Source organism: Eremomyces bilateralis (assembly GCF_010015585.1).
Source record: "Eremomyces bilateralis CBS 781.70 unplaced genomic scaffold P152scaffold_6, whole genome shotgun sequence".
In the NCBI taxonomy this organism is placed as follows: domain Eukaryota; kingdom Fungi; phylum Ascomycota; class Dothideomycetes; order Eremomycetales; family Eremomycetaceae; genus Eremomyces; species Eremomyces bilateralis.
This window is the reverse complement of record NW_022985072.1, coordinates 935,715-949,272: the sequence shown is the minus strand read 5'-3', so window position 1 is coordinate 949,272 and position 13,558 is coordinate 935,715. Positions and strand designations below refer to the sequence as shown.

Below are 13,558 nucleotides of genomic sequence, written 5' to 3'. Positions count from 1 at the left end.
GTTTTGACTTCAATTCGAGGTTATGTTGTCGATGGAGTCGAAAGATTTAACGCTACTTGGTCACCCGCTGAGGTATCTCAACAGCGGAAGATACGTGCGGCTGCAGCCGCCGACCAGATGGAGTTCGACGCCCTATGTGGTGAGCTGATTCGTGCCAAGGGTTAACTTGAGAGCATTCAATATTGGTTGATGGTATTTTATCGCTGCTTCATGCGCTCTGATACCCAATTAGCAACCCCCTTGTGCCCACGATCTAAGCATTGTATCTCGGCCTTCACGTTGAGGAGCAACATAACCTGCAACTCTCTCCTCAGATCCTGCTCGGTATTGTCTTGGTCAAGCTCTTTTCGCCCCAATAGACACCTCACTCTTCGTCGGTCGCGTTCTGTGAGGCTGAGCAGATCGTCACCATGCTCGGCGCCTGACGCGACGACATCGCTACCCGTCGGCCCCATCCATCGTAGAGATGCTACGTTGAGCTCACTGTTGAGATGAGAAAGAGCTCGAGAGCCGTACTTGTAGGTCAGGTATATCGATATGCCATCGGGATCGAAATCGACAAGGGCATACGTTGGCACGGTGCCATCTCCGCACTGACTTTTGACATCCACTACTTTCCGAAGGAATGATCGAGTGGCGATGTCCGGATAGCCCTTGGCCTGTCTGATTTAGCATATGAGCCAAAGTCAGATAGGATGACAAACGGTTATGATTAGCCCTTCCTGGATTGCTATAGACCCCAGCCATGACTCTGCCAGTGAACGAAAGGAAGCCTAGCTGAGGTGAGACATAGGCTGTAGAAGACTTGAGCCATTGCAAACCTCTTTCTCAACAACAATGATCCACTTAACATCGGGGCAATACAGCCCCTCGTTGTCTTTGACTCGGTGGAGCAAGGTGCCCTATAGTTCACAAGCGGATCAGCAAATTGCTTTGTGCGTGAATGCCGCAATCTATAGCACCATCATACCTCTTTATTGGAAAATTTCGAACTGCTTCCGAAGCCGCTTTCGAGTCTGCAAGCTCCAAGAGCCAGACCTTTGGCTGCGGCAGTCTATAAGTAACCCTCCACGTTAGCTGTACCAATGTGTTGGCGCAGGAGTGGGTACAGACAATATGCAACAAGTGTCGAGGGACGTCCAGAGAGAATGATACATCGTCGATGATACGATCCACGGTGGATTGAGTTCGGAAGATGTCCGGATGTCGGTAGTAGATGTCTCTAAGCACCGGTTAGCCAACAAAAGACACCAATCAAGGTTTGCCCTGACCTTTTCGACAGGACGATATTGCCCTGTATGCACATTAAGATTTGCGAGAGTACCAGCACTAATGTGACTGGATGAGAAATTAGCGCTGGCCAACGATAGCCTGTAACCTATCTCACCAAATCTTTCCGTTCTAGGAAGCGAAGATGTGCGTAGACATATTGTTCTGTATGACAATTGATTGGCAAGGCCTGATGGAGGATCTGCGTTGTTTGTGTCTCCTTGTTGAGGCTCCTTTCTGCTCTTTAGGAATATTGAAGGGGATTCACTTCTCGAATTCTGGAGGGCGACGCCACTGAGCACGCTGCGTATTCGTTCCGCGACAGCGTCGTGGTCATGAGTCCCGTCTTGCAGCTGCAAGAAGGTGCTCGCAGTGCCGGTTTCCACAGGGCTAGCAGCATCTGACACTGATAACGATTGCTCCACGCTTCCGCCAGTAACCCCCAAAGAAAGTTTTAGAGATTGATTCATGGCCCGTAGAAGATTTTGAATTTCGGGGTGGTTTTCGGAGGCTTCATACGAATGAGCGTTATTTTCAGAAGCAGGAGACTTGGAATGCAAGAAGAAAGAACTCGGGGAATCGAAGAGTAAAGCCTCTTCATCGCTGCAGATGCTTCCGTGATAGACATTGTCCTGACTAAAGGCAAAAGAAGAGGTGTTTTGTGAGCTCCAAACGGAGTCTGAATTGTCGTCCGAAATCGGTGATTCATCCTGAGCATCAGCGTTGGAGACGTGGGGAACAGCGTCATCAGGGAGATCCGACGAGTGTATCACGGGTTCCAAGTCCATCCGCAAAGGTTCACCCTGAGCATCATCGTTGGAGACATGGAGAAGAGCTTCATCGCGAAGATCCAAAGGCTGTATTATGGGATCCAAGTCCATTCGCGAAGATTCGCTCTGATTAGGCTCACCATCAAGTCCATCGAGGTCCGGTTCAGCGAAAGACCCCTTGACTAGAGGATCTGCTGATTTAGAGAACAGCAGCATATCGTCTTCATCTATTGCACAACTTGTGCTCTCAAGAAGATGGTCGGGAACATGATAGCCGGGACTAGGAGATGAGACGAGCAGCATCTCATCTTCCATATTCATTATGCCTCCTTCAGTGTTAGAGACATGACAGAAATTTGGAGGAAAATGGCTGGCACAGCGCCCGTAGTGTCCATGTATTGTTTGATTGTCTTCGTGCAATCTACGAAACACAATCAGGATGTCATCTCTGGCTATTAATTAAGTGAAAGTGAAATGTTCCCCGTCTCCATAACATTAAGACATTGAGAAATTCATTTGAGTGTTGACCTGAGACCAACTTTGAGTGTTTCAGAACACGCTAGCTCAAACAGGATTAGCCCAAGACGCGTGACTTCCACTCACGCGTCGACCGCTACGGTGACACTTTCCCGTTTCCACCTCCACCCGAACACTCCCTCAACACCTCTATGCCACTTCCCATCCAGAACTCCGCCAACTGATCGAATACCCCATACGAATGTCGTCCGTCCTGTTCAACGTGAGGTAACAGGAATTTATCTTTCACGAATTGCCTCCAAGATGACGGTCGAGGCATTGACTCCCTCGAAGAAGCGAGCCTTCGACGCGGATCCCTCTACCGTCCCTACGAACGCCGCCCTACAAGTTTCGCCTGAGGTGTCAGGAGAAGACAGTCGTGGCTCACCGGCCCCTAGCACTCTGACCTCTCTTTCAGAGACCCCAGTACCAACCATTGAGCTGAGTGCTGGCGCCAAATCTGGTCAGCCGCCCGCAAAACGACGGAAAATGACGCCCCAAGAGAAGGAGGCCCAGAGGCTTGAAAAGGAATGGAGAGCTCGGGAGAAGGAAGAGCAGAAGAGGGCGAAAGCCGAGGAGAAACGCGTGAGGGACGAAGAGAAGCGGAAGAAACATGAAGAATTGGAGGAGAAACGGCGCGAGAAGGACCTTAAGAAACTACAAGCCGAGCAGGAGAAGCAGAAAAAGGAGAGGGTGAGTTAATATTGAATGTCAGATACTCCGTTGCTGACAGTTCCAGTCTCAATTGCGCCTCAATGCTTTCTTCATCGGGCCGAAGGCTACGAAACCATTCCACGAGAGTCCTGAGAAACACCGTTACATCACGAAAGAAGCTGCCACGAGAAGGTCATTGTCTATCGACCCGATAGACTCTCTTAAAGGATCCGGTGCCGGAAGATCACCCAAATCGTCAAGAAAGCCTCTTACGGATTATGAGGCGTTCTTTCTGTCGTACTTCCCACCTTCAAATACAATATTAGCTCCATATAACCCTCAACTTCCGCCGCCAGACAAGCTACCCGAAATTAGGGCCCGGATGGATGAGTACAGCAGGCGGCCTACAGAAACTTCTACGTGGTTAAGGATCTGCTCGGATTTCAACATTGTCCGTCGGCCACCGTCTCAGAACCTGAGTCCTTCGGTTCGGGATATCATGGCTGAAATTAATGGTTCCGCTATGAAACCGGTTGATCTGACAAGCGAGTGCTCGTTGCAAGCCTCACGATCGCCTCTGGAGACCCTCCAATCCATTCCCATGAAGTACATTCACTTTGGGGAGGATGTCAGACCACCATACTACGGGACCTTCACACGTGTGCAGGACCGGTCGCTTGCTCTAAAACTCTGCCGAAATCCAACATCCAGGAGCATACCGGACATCAACTACGACTACGACTCGGAAGCAGAATGGGAAGAGGCGGATGACGGGGAAGACCTTGCGTCGAACGATGACGACGAAGAATCGGTAGAGGGTGAAGAAGATATGGATGGGTTCTTGGACGATGATGGGGCAGTTGAGCCCGTGAAGCCTAGAGCTATGCTTGGGGGCACAGAACTTGTTCCCGTCTCAACTGGCATATGTTGGCAGGATCAGAAGGCCTCCTCCAGAAACGCAGATACCAACGAGATCGCCTTGTTCCCAGGATACAAAATGGGTGTATTGATGGGTACGTTCCCTACCAGGGCCGAGAGATACTTTCACTAATGAGTAACAGTCCCTCCACCGGCATCTATCGACCCATACTCAGTCTCTTACTGGGAGAAGGTGTCGCCCAAGCCGACGGCCTCAGGCTCTTCTCTATTCGCTAAACTTTCATCGGGTAAATCGTCAATGGATCCACCTCGATTGCCTCTTACAGTCCGCCCAAATTCCTTCCTTAATGGATCGAACACCGGCCCAATACCTACAAAATCTATAGGCGCCAAAGCATTGTCCGCTGCGCCAGGCCAGAAACGATTAGTTGGGTCAGAGCAACTTCCTGAGTTCAAACAGGCCATTGAAGGAAGCGACCTCACCAAAATAGCTATTGTTGAGGACTTGAAGAAGAGGTACGTTCAAAGACAGCAGCTCTGAATAAAGTGAGCTTACGCCGCCCAGGTTCCCGAAGATACCCAAGGATGCGATCATCAACACACTCAACCTCGTCGCGGAACGGATTGGGCCAAAGGCCACCGAAAAGAGATGGGTTCTTCGCCCAGAGACAGCCTGAAACAATGGGATGCACCGGGGAAGCCAAGGCTCGTTGCGCCTTGGAAATTCAAGGAAGGGTCGATCAGCCCGTGGTTTTATATAACGACATTGGGTATCCCGTGTATGGGATTTGATCATGGGTTGAGCTGTCTGCGAGAAGAACAAAGAAAGCTTGAGAAAGGCACAGCTCCACGATCATTACGCCATCACGTATCACGCTTTGTATAATACCTAGGCACTCCTTACCAGGACTACGTTACGGGGTACAATGCTTTGAAGAGGAGCCATCAAATAGCTACGACACGATAGTGAGTGTCCTCATAGATGTCCACCTCACAATTCAAAGAGTCTTGGAGGCTATATCATATATTACAACGTTCTCGGTAGAGGTGTTGTCTGATTTCAAGCTCAGGGGCCAGTCGTCGCAATCCATCTATTTTCTAGCCCTTCAGTTATCCAACGCCCTTCCAGATAATACAGTACCAATATCAAAATCCATCGGTGCAAGTCCATAACTTGAGCATGTACCTATTCTGATTTTTAGGGTCCTTGATAAATATTAAAGTATCATGCACTCGACGGAATTGCTGTTCCCAAATCGCCAGCCAAAATCAAAAGTCCAAACGGTTCGGAAAGCACGACCATCAAGATGCCGGTCACCCTGAACTCCAATGATGTCAACTGTAAACCATTTACAAAATAATACTTCAAACTCCAACCCCTAACGCAATGATACTGTGATTCCAGAGCTTCCGTTGCTTCCCAACGTCTTACACTTGACGATGGTTGACCACGACACCATCCCCGACTCTCCTTCTGTTCAACTCAACGACGACCTCTCCTTCGCTATCATCGAAAGCCTTCAGCAGCCGCAGCCCCTCCTTCACCACCTGAACGCAGACTCATCATGGCTGCTTCAAATACCGCGACCGGCTTCGGCACGACGACACGGTGGCCGCGTCTACTATAACATCCTGGTTGACCCTTGGTTGGACGGGCCACAGAGCGACGTCGCGTCGTGGTTTAGCCGGCAATGGCACGCGACACCAAGCAAGGTCAAGAGCATACTAGAAGTGGAAGAGCTGGTGATGAGAGTGGAGACATTCGCGCGAAAGGCAAGAGATATGAAGGAAGCCTTGGAGGGTCCATCATTGGGAGGGAAGCGGAGGAAGTTGTCTCGAGGTCGAAGGACACTCTCGTCCATGGCCGAAGTGGAGGACGATGATATATGGAATGGAGGGTCCGTCATTGATGTGGTGGCCATATCGCATGAGTTTACAGACCACTGCCACAAAGAGACCCTTTTGCAGCTCGATCGAGAGGTGCCAGTTTTCGCGGCGACGGTGAGTTGGGCCTCCGACTTTGAACTTCAGGCTCACAGCGATGTATAGAATGCCTTCCATCTCATCAAATCCTGGGACCATTTCCACTTTGTAGCGGAGATCCCGCGTTTACGGGGCCCTGCCGCGGACTACCAGGTCGGAAGCCTGCCGCCTCTCCCCGAATGGCTTGCGATATGTCGCGTGGAAAAGGAAGACGATGCACTCTACTACCACTCGGCCCTCTTATTTGCTTTCTCCATACCTCCAACACATCCCGATACAACTTCGACCAAAACGAGAACTACCTCAATAGGATTACACACGCCTTCCTCGGTGTCGTCTAAAGCAGATGATGAAGCTGTCACGCCGTTTGTCCTATACACGCCACATGGGATTCATAGCAGTGCCGTTGAGATTCTATCCTCCGCGTCGCCGCCTCTCAAAGCATTGTGTCTCCTTCACGGCCTCCACGATATTTTTCTCCGGCCGACAAATCAACTCAATCTAGGCGGACATAACGCGCTTGCAACGCAACGGATTCTAAAGGCCGATTATTGGATGCCAACGCACGACGAGGTCAAGATAGGAGGCGGAGTGGTGGCATGGCTACTCCGGAGGAAGATCGTTAGCCTTGAGGAAGCGCTCAAAACCGAAGCGAAACACAACGCGGACAACGGCGATAATGCGGGGAACGATCCATTATATACCAGTTATCAAGATGTGAACAATGGTGAGAGCAAGATTTTAGAGTGGTAGATTCATGGTACAGAGCATATCTGCAGCGCTTGGGGGGACTTTTGCCATTTCAGCCAAACGGTGTTTCAAGGAAAGCCTACAGGTATCTGGATGGTTCGTACAGGTGCTTGCTCCTTTCTACTTGCGTTCTTATTTTCCTGTCGCAGCGTCTCTTCCTCACTACCCGAGTGTGCATAGCTACAAGCTACCTTATAGTCTCAGCATCGTAAGCTTAATGCCTGTTGTAGGGTCAACATCCAGGAGATAAATCAGATCACTGGGGATCCCCTCGGCGTCACAAAGTCCTTGCAATTTATCCTATCTTTAGATGTATCGCAGGCCGGGCGCAACCAGTGGACGACGTGGTGCAGCCTTCGCAAAAGTTCTTGGAGACGTGCTTTTTCCATCGGTACGTGCAACCTGGAAGAGCAAGCTTGGGGGTGGCGTGCGGAGTGCATAAGTATATGCTCATTGAAGGAGATCTCCAACATCGCAACATCCAACCAGACGCGTGGGATGCGCGATCCGTTTGTGTCTCAGGTTTCAGGTCCCATCTCACTTTCGGCGCCGCGGATCATCTGCTGCTGCGTACCCTCGCGTAGCTCATGCATTGCTGGAGGACCGGGCTCCCGGACAGTACTGATACTCCTCCCGTATTTGTGGGTTTTCGTGCGATATCCCTAGAAACATACAACGTGTGTATGATTGGATAGAATTGAATTGACAAGGCGACTGTCTCGGTTTATACGTATCGCCCAAGAAAATCTCATGGTCCTTTGCATGGTTTCTGGGACGATGGTCGTATAAGTACATGCTCGCCTGTCTCAGAAGATTGATCCACTTATGTCCGATTACTCAATGTCATTTGTGAGGATTACATTCAAACAATCAGTTCAGACCTTGGTGGAAGTCCTTGAAGGAATACATGCCATTTCATTTGTATTTGTCGAAGGTCCCAGGTTCATTTTGGTCGATGTACGTCCTCAGTTTCATATCCCTTTCGCTGCTTTATGATAACAGCGCTTGTCCTCAGCAACCCCCAACACAGGAAACACTACATACATCTCGATGGATTCTAGAGCAGATAATTTTCGAGAATCTGGACCTAGGAAATCCCCTATACAAATTCGAACTCCTTTTACTCTCGCCCTATACTTGAAAATAGTGTTTTCAGCAGTCTCCAGTCCTCTTTTGTTTTCGGGTTCATCCCAAATATGTACCTGTGCCAGATGGTACCCGGAGGAAAAGAGGGGACTGGCAAGGAATGACCTCTGCATCACCATGCCGGGCTGTAGAATCCTGGAGGGGGCGGATGCAGGTAGCGGTGCCAAAGTCCTGCCACGGTTCAAAGGTCGTCACCTTCGGAGACGCATCCACGGCATAATCCGTCCAACAGCCGTCGCAGGAGTGGGATTTTCGAGCTCGGATCCTTGGGCTTCGGTTTAATGACCGTTCAACTTGATGGGATTGAGGCCTCGAGAAGGCCGATAGGTGCGGACAGATCCGAACATGCGGAAATCTCGACAGCGTAAGATCTGGAGTGTGGGCTTCCTCCTGTATAGTCCATTTGCAACAGAGGATGAATCTACCCTTGATCACTCTCGGGTCCGCAGTGAACTCCGTGGAAGTACGTCGGTAGTTGTGGACGAAATTTCGATGGTGAGATGCTAGCATAGCCTCTAGGTACTGCTGGTAGTAGCTTCAAGGCTTCGTAGCGCATACTTAAGCGCCACCTAGACATGATGGTGGTAGACGGTATAGTCCGCCCCTCAACTGTGGAGCCTGCTGTATAACCGGCAATCCCGGTGGAGCGGAAAGTCGTAAAAGCTACGTCCTAGGCAGAGGTCTTGGGAGGTCTGATATATCCACTTCCCTCTCTTGTCTACAACCCTTGCACAGCAACTTGCCAGGTTGCTAGCCAATGAGCCCTGTGACGAATGCCTCCCGCTCACGACCTGACCGGCATAATGAAGCAACCCCCGTTGTGCACGAGGAGGTTAGAAGTGCCCGCAGGTCCCAACAAGTTTGGCTCAGAAAAAGGTGGTCGTGAAGCTTAAGATTTTCTACAATCATCATGACAAGTTCGACAGGAAGTTGGAGCAATAAGGGCGTTTCAGGAGCTTCAGGAGTTTCATTGGACTCCGTGTTGCCCATAGTCATGCTCTTCTATAAATAGCGAGACAGGTCCATAATTGACTACTAGGGTATAGGAAGCCAAAGAGCTAAATTGCAGAAATCTAGTACCAAAGAGTATTTGAGGATGAAAAAGGTAATTGGTCGGGAAGGCCTTTTCTCATTACTCTCTTCAGGATGATTTTTTATGGTAGCTGGATAAATAGAATTGGTTTTGTTCCAGGTAATGGATTGGAACCGTACCAGAACTGTCTCCTTCCTATCAGTCCCTTCAGTGGTCCCTGCCAAAGAACGGTTAGATGAGCTAAATATTCCCATGATCAACATCCCCATGGAATAGAAATCTTTGAGGCCCGCCAAGCACAAGGACCAAGACAATTCCTGTGAAATTTTGTAGTTTTATATGTAATATCTCCTATCGTATTGGTGTAGGGACTTCGCAGTTCGGTATCGAAGATTATACCACATTGTACTCGGAAGCATCTTTCAGAATATCAACTTTGAGTAGGAATGCATCCGGACTAGTTAAACAAACGACTAATAAACGAGCCTAACGCAACTGAAGAGGAACAAATCAAGTAGATACCCATATGTCGGACCAGAGTTGAGGCTGATATTGACCATCCAGGGTGGAAGCAATCGAAGGTCCTTCACCTTTGACGTGCTCCTCCAGCCTACCGAAAGGGGAAGCCTACCGACGTAATGACTAAACTAAAGAACATATAAAAGAGGAATTCGACAACTTTAGAAAGGTAGTAAGGCAAAGTACGCAACGTTCGAGAGGTTCCGACACCTTGGGGGTGCACTGCAAGGTCACCAATCCCGTCCATTCCGGATGGACTTTCTCTTAAATAGACTGGAAATCAATACGTTTCCTTGGAGTTTGATATTTACCTAATTACATTTAAATCCATCGTACTCAGCAAAAACCAGGAGACAGACTAGCCACCTGCACTTGGAAACTTCTGTCCGTGGTGTGACCAAAGGGAAACTCAAGGAGTTCATTCTCTCAGTCGAAAGCCTGCGTATTACCGTGAACAGATTTGGTAGCTCTTCCACTAGCCCAAGATGACTCTTCCACAACCTTGGCTCCGGAGTCGTTCGTGTGGACGTACACGCCATTCGTGTGTGCCAATATTCTATGGTCTCTAACTTGGAAGCAAGGTCGTTTACAAATGTTTGTAACACAGACACCATCAAACTTCAATCTCGTGCGTTGGGCCATATGCGGGTATCCGCTGTACGACATCTACAATATGAAGCGAAAGCTCCTGCACCCTTGCTACCAGTCACTTCCTGCGTTCATCCACTGAATTCTGTGTGAGCCCTGCGGGATACAACACTTCGGCGAACAGGAGAGTGTGCTCGTGCGAGAATCAACCATTGATTGTAAGATTCTACCAAATACGATACAGCTTGAGGTACATTTGAACTTCGCCTGCGTAACGAGATAGGAAAGTTCAAGGCTTCGAGGTAGGCAGGAAGGAGAAGGTACAACACCGGCATAGTATGAGACACCTTACAGTAGAGCAGGATTGTACACCTTGTTGACCAGTGCGATTTTACTAACTTATTATTAGCTAAGGTGGTAGTCTCTGATTCCTGCTCAAGCCTTCTTCTACAGAATTCTATTTCCACCCAACTGCAATTCACTGGAGCGTGAGTAGCTCAGGTCGAGGTCGTGGCCATGTCCCTCACATCAGAACTCAACACTGACATATGGGCCACCTTTCCTCTGCTTCTCTTCATCACCCTCCAGCTCATCTGGAGGCTTCTGTGGAGGAAGTATGGATACAATCGCAGCACGACCTGGGAATATGCGTTTAATCCGCAAAACCGGAACCGAAATTCCCGCGCGCTGCCATTTCAGCACCTTCAACCGCGTGCCGACGCGATGAGACGACTTCGTTGAATCCTAGAACCTAGCGACTGCCATCCTACTAGGGTCAACGCATGGCATTCACCTGGATCGAGCACATCCTGAAAGCAGGTTTACCACAAGAAGGATCTCACATATGCATCTTTCCCGTCGAAGAGCTTAGTGTCAACACCGACTGTCCATACAGAAAGCTCGGAAGCACCATGGCAGGAAACAAGGGATTTTTCGAAGCCAGGGAAACCTCATGATTGGGCAAGATAAATATAGGATGGTACACCCGAAGCTTCCCTTCTTTCTCCCTGCCTTTGGGGAGTGTTTGTACTAGACGAGTGGAGGAACACCCGGTTTCCCGTGGAGATAGAAAGAAGCAAGGCATTAGCAGACATCATTCTAAAACAAGGGGAGGAAGTTGGGGAATATCGCCAAGCTGTTCGGCTAGACCTGCTGGAGACTCCAGGCCTGGTGGGCGGACAGGATTACGCAATAAGGGTGCCGAGGACTGGTAGTATCCTCTGTATGTATTGTATCCAAGTCGCTCATCTAAAGGGCAATGTTTTTTCACATGCATCTGTCACTCTTTGTCTTGCGTCTCGAACCTTGTCTATCGATAGTACGAGTTTCCCCGCGTTCTTGTAGCAATTGTGACTTTGTGAGGTCTGTACTGAGTTTAACTTACCAAACAAAAGATCGGCAATGGAATGAACCAGGATCGACGTGTTCCTTGTAGCCATCCATCAAGCATCATCCTTGAGTCGGACTTCGCAGTCTGGTTGTGACGTCCCGAACGAGCAAACGCCCGCAGTGCTGGTGCAGCTGTGCCGCTCCCGAAAAGCAGTATCTGGCTAATCCATCCTAAACCACCTCGATTAGAGATGTCCTGCATCCGGGAGGTTTTACTGGTTTACGACATCCGTCCGAGCGGACAGACGATCGCTTGGCCTAGCCGACCCCCTCGCTCTTGGTCTGCAGTGTGAGGTGAGGATTAGAAAATTGTAGAGGCAGGTGCCGGGGATAGGTGAGGAGGATGAGGAGGAGGATGAATCCTTTGAAAGTTTAAATTGGAGGATGGATCTTTTGAGTGGTCAATATTCACTCGCCGTATTGAGCCACTAGGGCTTGAAGCCAGACATCCATCATCAGCCCACCTTTCGTATGCAAGTGAAGATTTACTCGGAACAATGGCAGGGTAGAGTCGATGCTCAAGAGGATAGGAGCTATCTGAGCTGAACGTCATGCTGGGGCGCCTTGCTTCTTCTTGTCTGCACAACATAGTGGCGATTTGACAAAGTCCACTGATGACCAGCCTTATCATTTTGGGAGGAAGCCACGATATCCGTGAGCAGCCCTAGAATTCAATTACACCATGGCGCCCTTGAAGGATCTCCTCCTTCCCACCCAGGACTGTTATATCAGCCCATCCTCAACCCCGCGAGGCCCTGGTAACCAATCCCTCACTGCTTCCCGTCAAGATCCATGCGATGCGCCGTACGTTCAGTACACACTCAGCTCTGGTCGCCTATCAGGTTGATAGGATAGTTAATAGCTGGAATGACCAGTCTCCCCACTCCCTCGATTTCCAGAGCCCTGGGTCGTAGGAACCGCGATTTCGTTCTGTTCTGTTCCATCGTCGTCTTTCCGGTTTTGTGCAGGGCGCCGCGTTACGGTAGGCTGGCGTTCCCAAGACCACTTGTAGCGGTGTGACCGTGCAGGAATCGCCCATGGCCGGCAACTGCAGACGCCGAATCGCAGGGAAGGGAGGCCTTGGCGCCTATTCTTTCGTGACTGTAGCACATGCATTTGGGGTATGAGATCCAAGACGACGCTCGAGAACTATGGAAGGAAACCATTCCCATTCACGTCTTGACGCATTCGATATAGGGCAAATTTGGCCAGTCAACCAGACTCTGGCTCCAAGCGATTCCAACCCTGAATACCGCCGAAATAAGATTTTTCGAAATGAATGCTAAACCAGGAATGGCGGATCCGAAGGATTTTCCCGTCCTTCCGAATGCCAACGACGCCCGTGCCATCCGTTTTAAAATGCAAAGGAGATAGATCAACGACCCAAATAGGAGAAATCACTACATGCTCTGAAATATTCATGGCACGCACTGACAAACCGGATTGAGCATACAATCAAAGTTAAAAGGAAATAATTTAGGAGACATAAAAATCGTCCAAAGAGCCTCCTACTGCGATGAGGCTAAACAAGAGAGTCCCTCACCGGATGGATGGGTATAGTTACTGAGAAAGAAGTTATTCGCCTCCGAAGATAAAGAAACAAATGCCTTTTCTCCCATGAAAGTAATGGAGACAAGACATGGTCCCAGATGCATACCATACTCTCTGGCAAAGCTATGGGAACGTTTGCATCACCTGAATCGGAAAATGGGGGTGGATAGCCTAGGAATTGGATTGCGAAGGGGAAAGACGTGGCGAGCCCCCCGTCCTTGTTGGAACCCCCGGCGTAAAACAACTGCGAGGGCAGAAGGTGGAGTTTGGTACTCCAAGCACATGCAACAGGACTGCGGTCTCTGTAGCCACCGAGGGCTCAACAAGTGCGACGCGTGCATCGATTCGGCTTGCTCCGCCTTGTATCCGAATATCGTATTGCCAGAGCAGATACTTTCAGTTGCAAAGGAGATTCTCTGTGTGGTGTCTGTACCCGGAGGCTGATCGACCCCTTCCGATATATCATCTGGGATTGTGCGATTGCTGGTAGGAAGGTAGAATACCACTTCTG

The 13,558-nt window shown here is 49.6% G+C and overlaps 5 protein-coding genes across 5 annotated transcripts; 2 read left to right on the top strand and 3 right to left on the bottom strand.

Moving 5' to 3' along the window:
• Positions 1–17: 17 nt before the first annotated feature.
• Positions 18–2,526, bottom strand: P152DRAFT_457270 (DNA topoisomerase IV, alpha subunit). Its single transcript, XM_033679193.1, has 7 exons — positions 1,388–2,526; positions 1,272–1,338; positions 1,114–1,222; positions 971–1,054; positions 822–902; positions 705–773; positions 18–659 (listed from the first exon to the last, which is right to left on the bottom strand). The coding sequence occupies exons 1-7, from the start codon at positions 2,358–2,360 to the stop codon at positions 198–200; spliced, it is 1,845 nt and encodes a 614-aa protein (XP_033535522.1). The 5' UTR covers positions 2,361–2,526; the 3' UTR covers positions 18–197.
• Positions 2,527–2,691: 165 nt separating this feature from the next.
• Positions 2,692–5,175, top strand: P152DRAFT_457269 (uncharacterized protein). Its single transcript, XM_033679192.1, has 4 exons — positions 2,692–3,248; positions 3,295–4,222; positions 4,271–4,604; positions 4,654–5,175. Exons 1-4 carry the CDS (start codon positions 2,820–2,822, stop codon positions 4,763–4,765), a joined length of 1,803 nt encoding a protein of 600 aa, XP_033535521.1. The 5' UTR covers positions 2,692–2,819; the 3' UTR covers positions 4,766–5,175.
• Positions 5,176–5,528: 353 nt separating this feature from the next.
• On the top strand, positions 5,529–6,824 carry P152DRAFT_448274 (uncharacterized protein; the record flags this gene model as incomplete). The annotated part of the gene is made up of 2 exons (XM_033678045.1): positions 5,529–6,089; positions 6,138–6,824. 2 exons carry the CDS (start codon positions 5,529–5,531, stop codon positions 6,822–6,824), a joined length of 1,248 nt encoding a protein of 415 aa, XP_033535520.1.
• Positions 6,825–7,784: 960 nt separating this feature from the next.
• Positions 7,785–8,597, bottom strand: P152DRAFT_296912 (uncharacterized protein). Its single transcript, XM_033675047.1, has 2 exons — positions 8,024–8,597; positions 7,785–7,957 (listed from the first exon to the last, which is right to left on the bottom strand). Exons 1-2 carry the CDS (start codon positions 8,475–8,477, stop codon positions 7,953–7,955), a joined length of 459 nt encoding a protein of 152 aa, XP_033535519.1. The 5' UTR covers positions 8,478–8,597; the 3' UTR covers positions 7,785–7,952.
• Positions 8,598–9,086, bottom strand: P152DRAFT_296903 (uncharacterized protein). The gene has a single exon (XM_033675046.1). It carries the CDS (start codon positions 8,961–8,963, stop codon positions 8,718–8,720), a length of 246 nt encoding a protein of 81 aa, XP_033535518.1. The 5' UTR covers positions 8,964–9,086; the 3' UTR covers positions 8,598–8,717.
• Between the last annotated feature and the right edge of the window lie 4,472 nt (positions 9,087–13,558).

What these genes read in the sequence shown, in the direction of transcription:
- P152DRAFT_457270 (XM_033679193.1), bottom strand. Translation starts at nt 2,360, where the DNA reads ATGAATATGGAAGATGAGATGCTGCTCGTCTCATCTCCTAGTCCCGGC. An exon ending in CGAAATTTTCCAATAAAGAG is followed by an intron (nt 903 to 970) that starts GTATGATGGTGC and finishes TGTGAACTATAG; the next exon opens with GGCACCTTGCTCCACCGAGT. An exon ending in TCATTGTTGTTGAGAAAGAG is followed by an intron (nt 774 to 821) that starts GTTTGCAATGGC and finishes CACCTCAGCTAG; the next exon opens with GCTTCCTTTCGTTCACTGGC.
- P152DRAFT_457269 (XM_033679192.1), top strand. Translation starts at nt 2,820, where the DNA reads ATGACGGTCGAGGCATTGACTCCCTCGAAGAAGCGAGCCTTCGACGCG. An exon ending in AGAAGCAGAAAAAGGAGAGG is followed by an intron (nt 3,249 to 3,294) that starts GTGAGTTAATAT and finishes TGACAGTTCCAG; the next exon opens with TCTCAATTGCGCCTCAATGC. An exon ending in GTTGAGGACTTGAAGAAGAG is followed by an intron (nt 4,605 to 4,653) that starts GTACGTTCAAAG and finishes TACGCCGCCCAG; the next exon opens with GTTCCCGAAGATACCCAAGG.
- P152DRAFT_296912 (XM_033675047.1), bottom strand. Translation starts at nt 8,477, where the DNA reads ATGCTAGCATCTCACCATCGAAATTTCGTCCACAACTACCGACGTACT.
- P152DRAFT_296903 (XM_033675046.1), bottom strand. Translation starts at nt 8,963, where the DNA reads ATGACTATGGGCAACACGGAGTCCAATGAAACTCCTGAAGCTCCTGAA.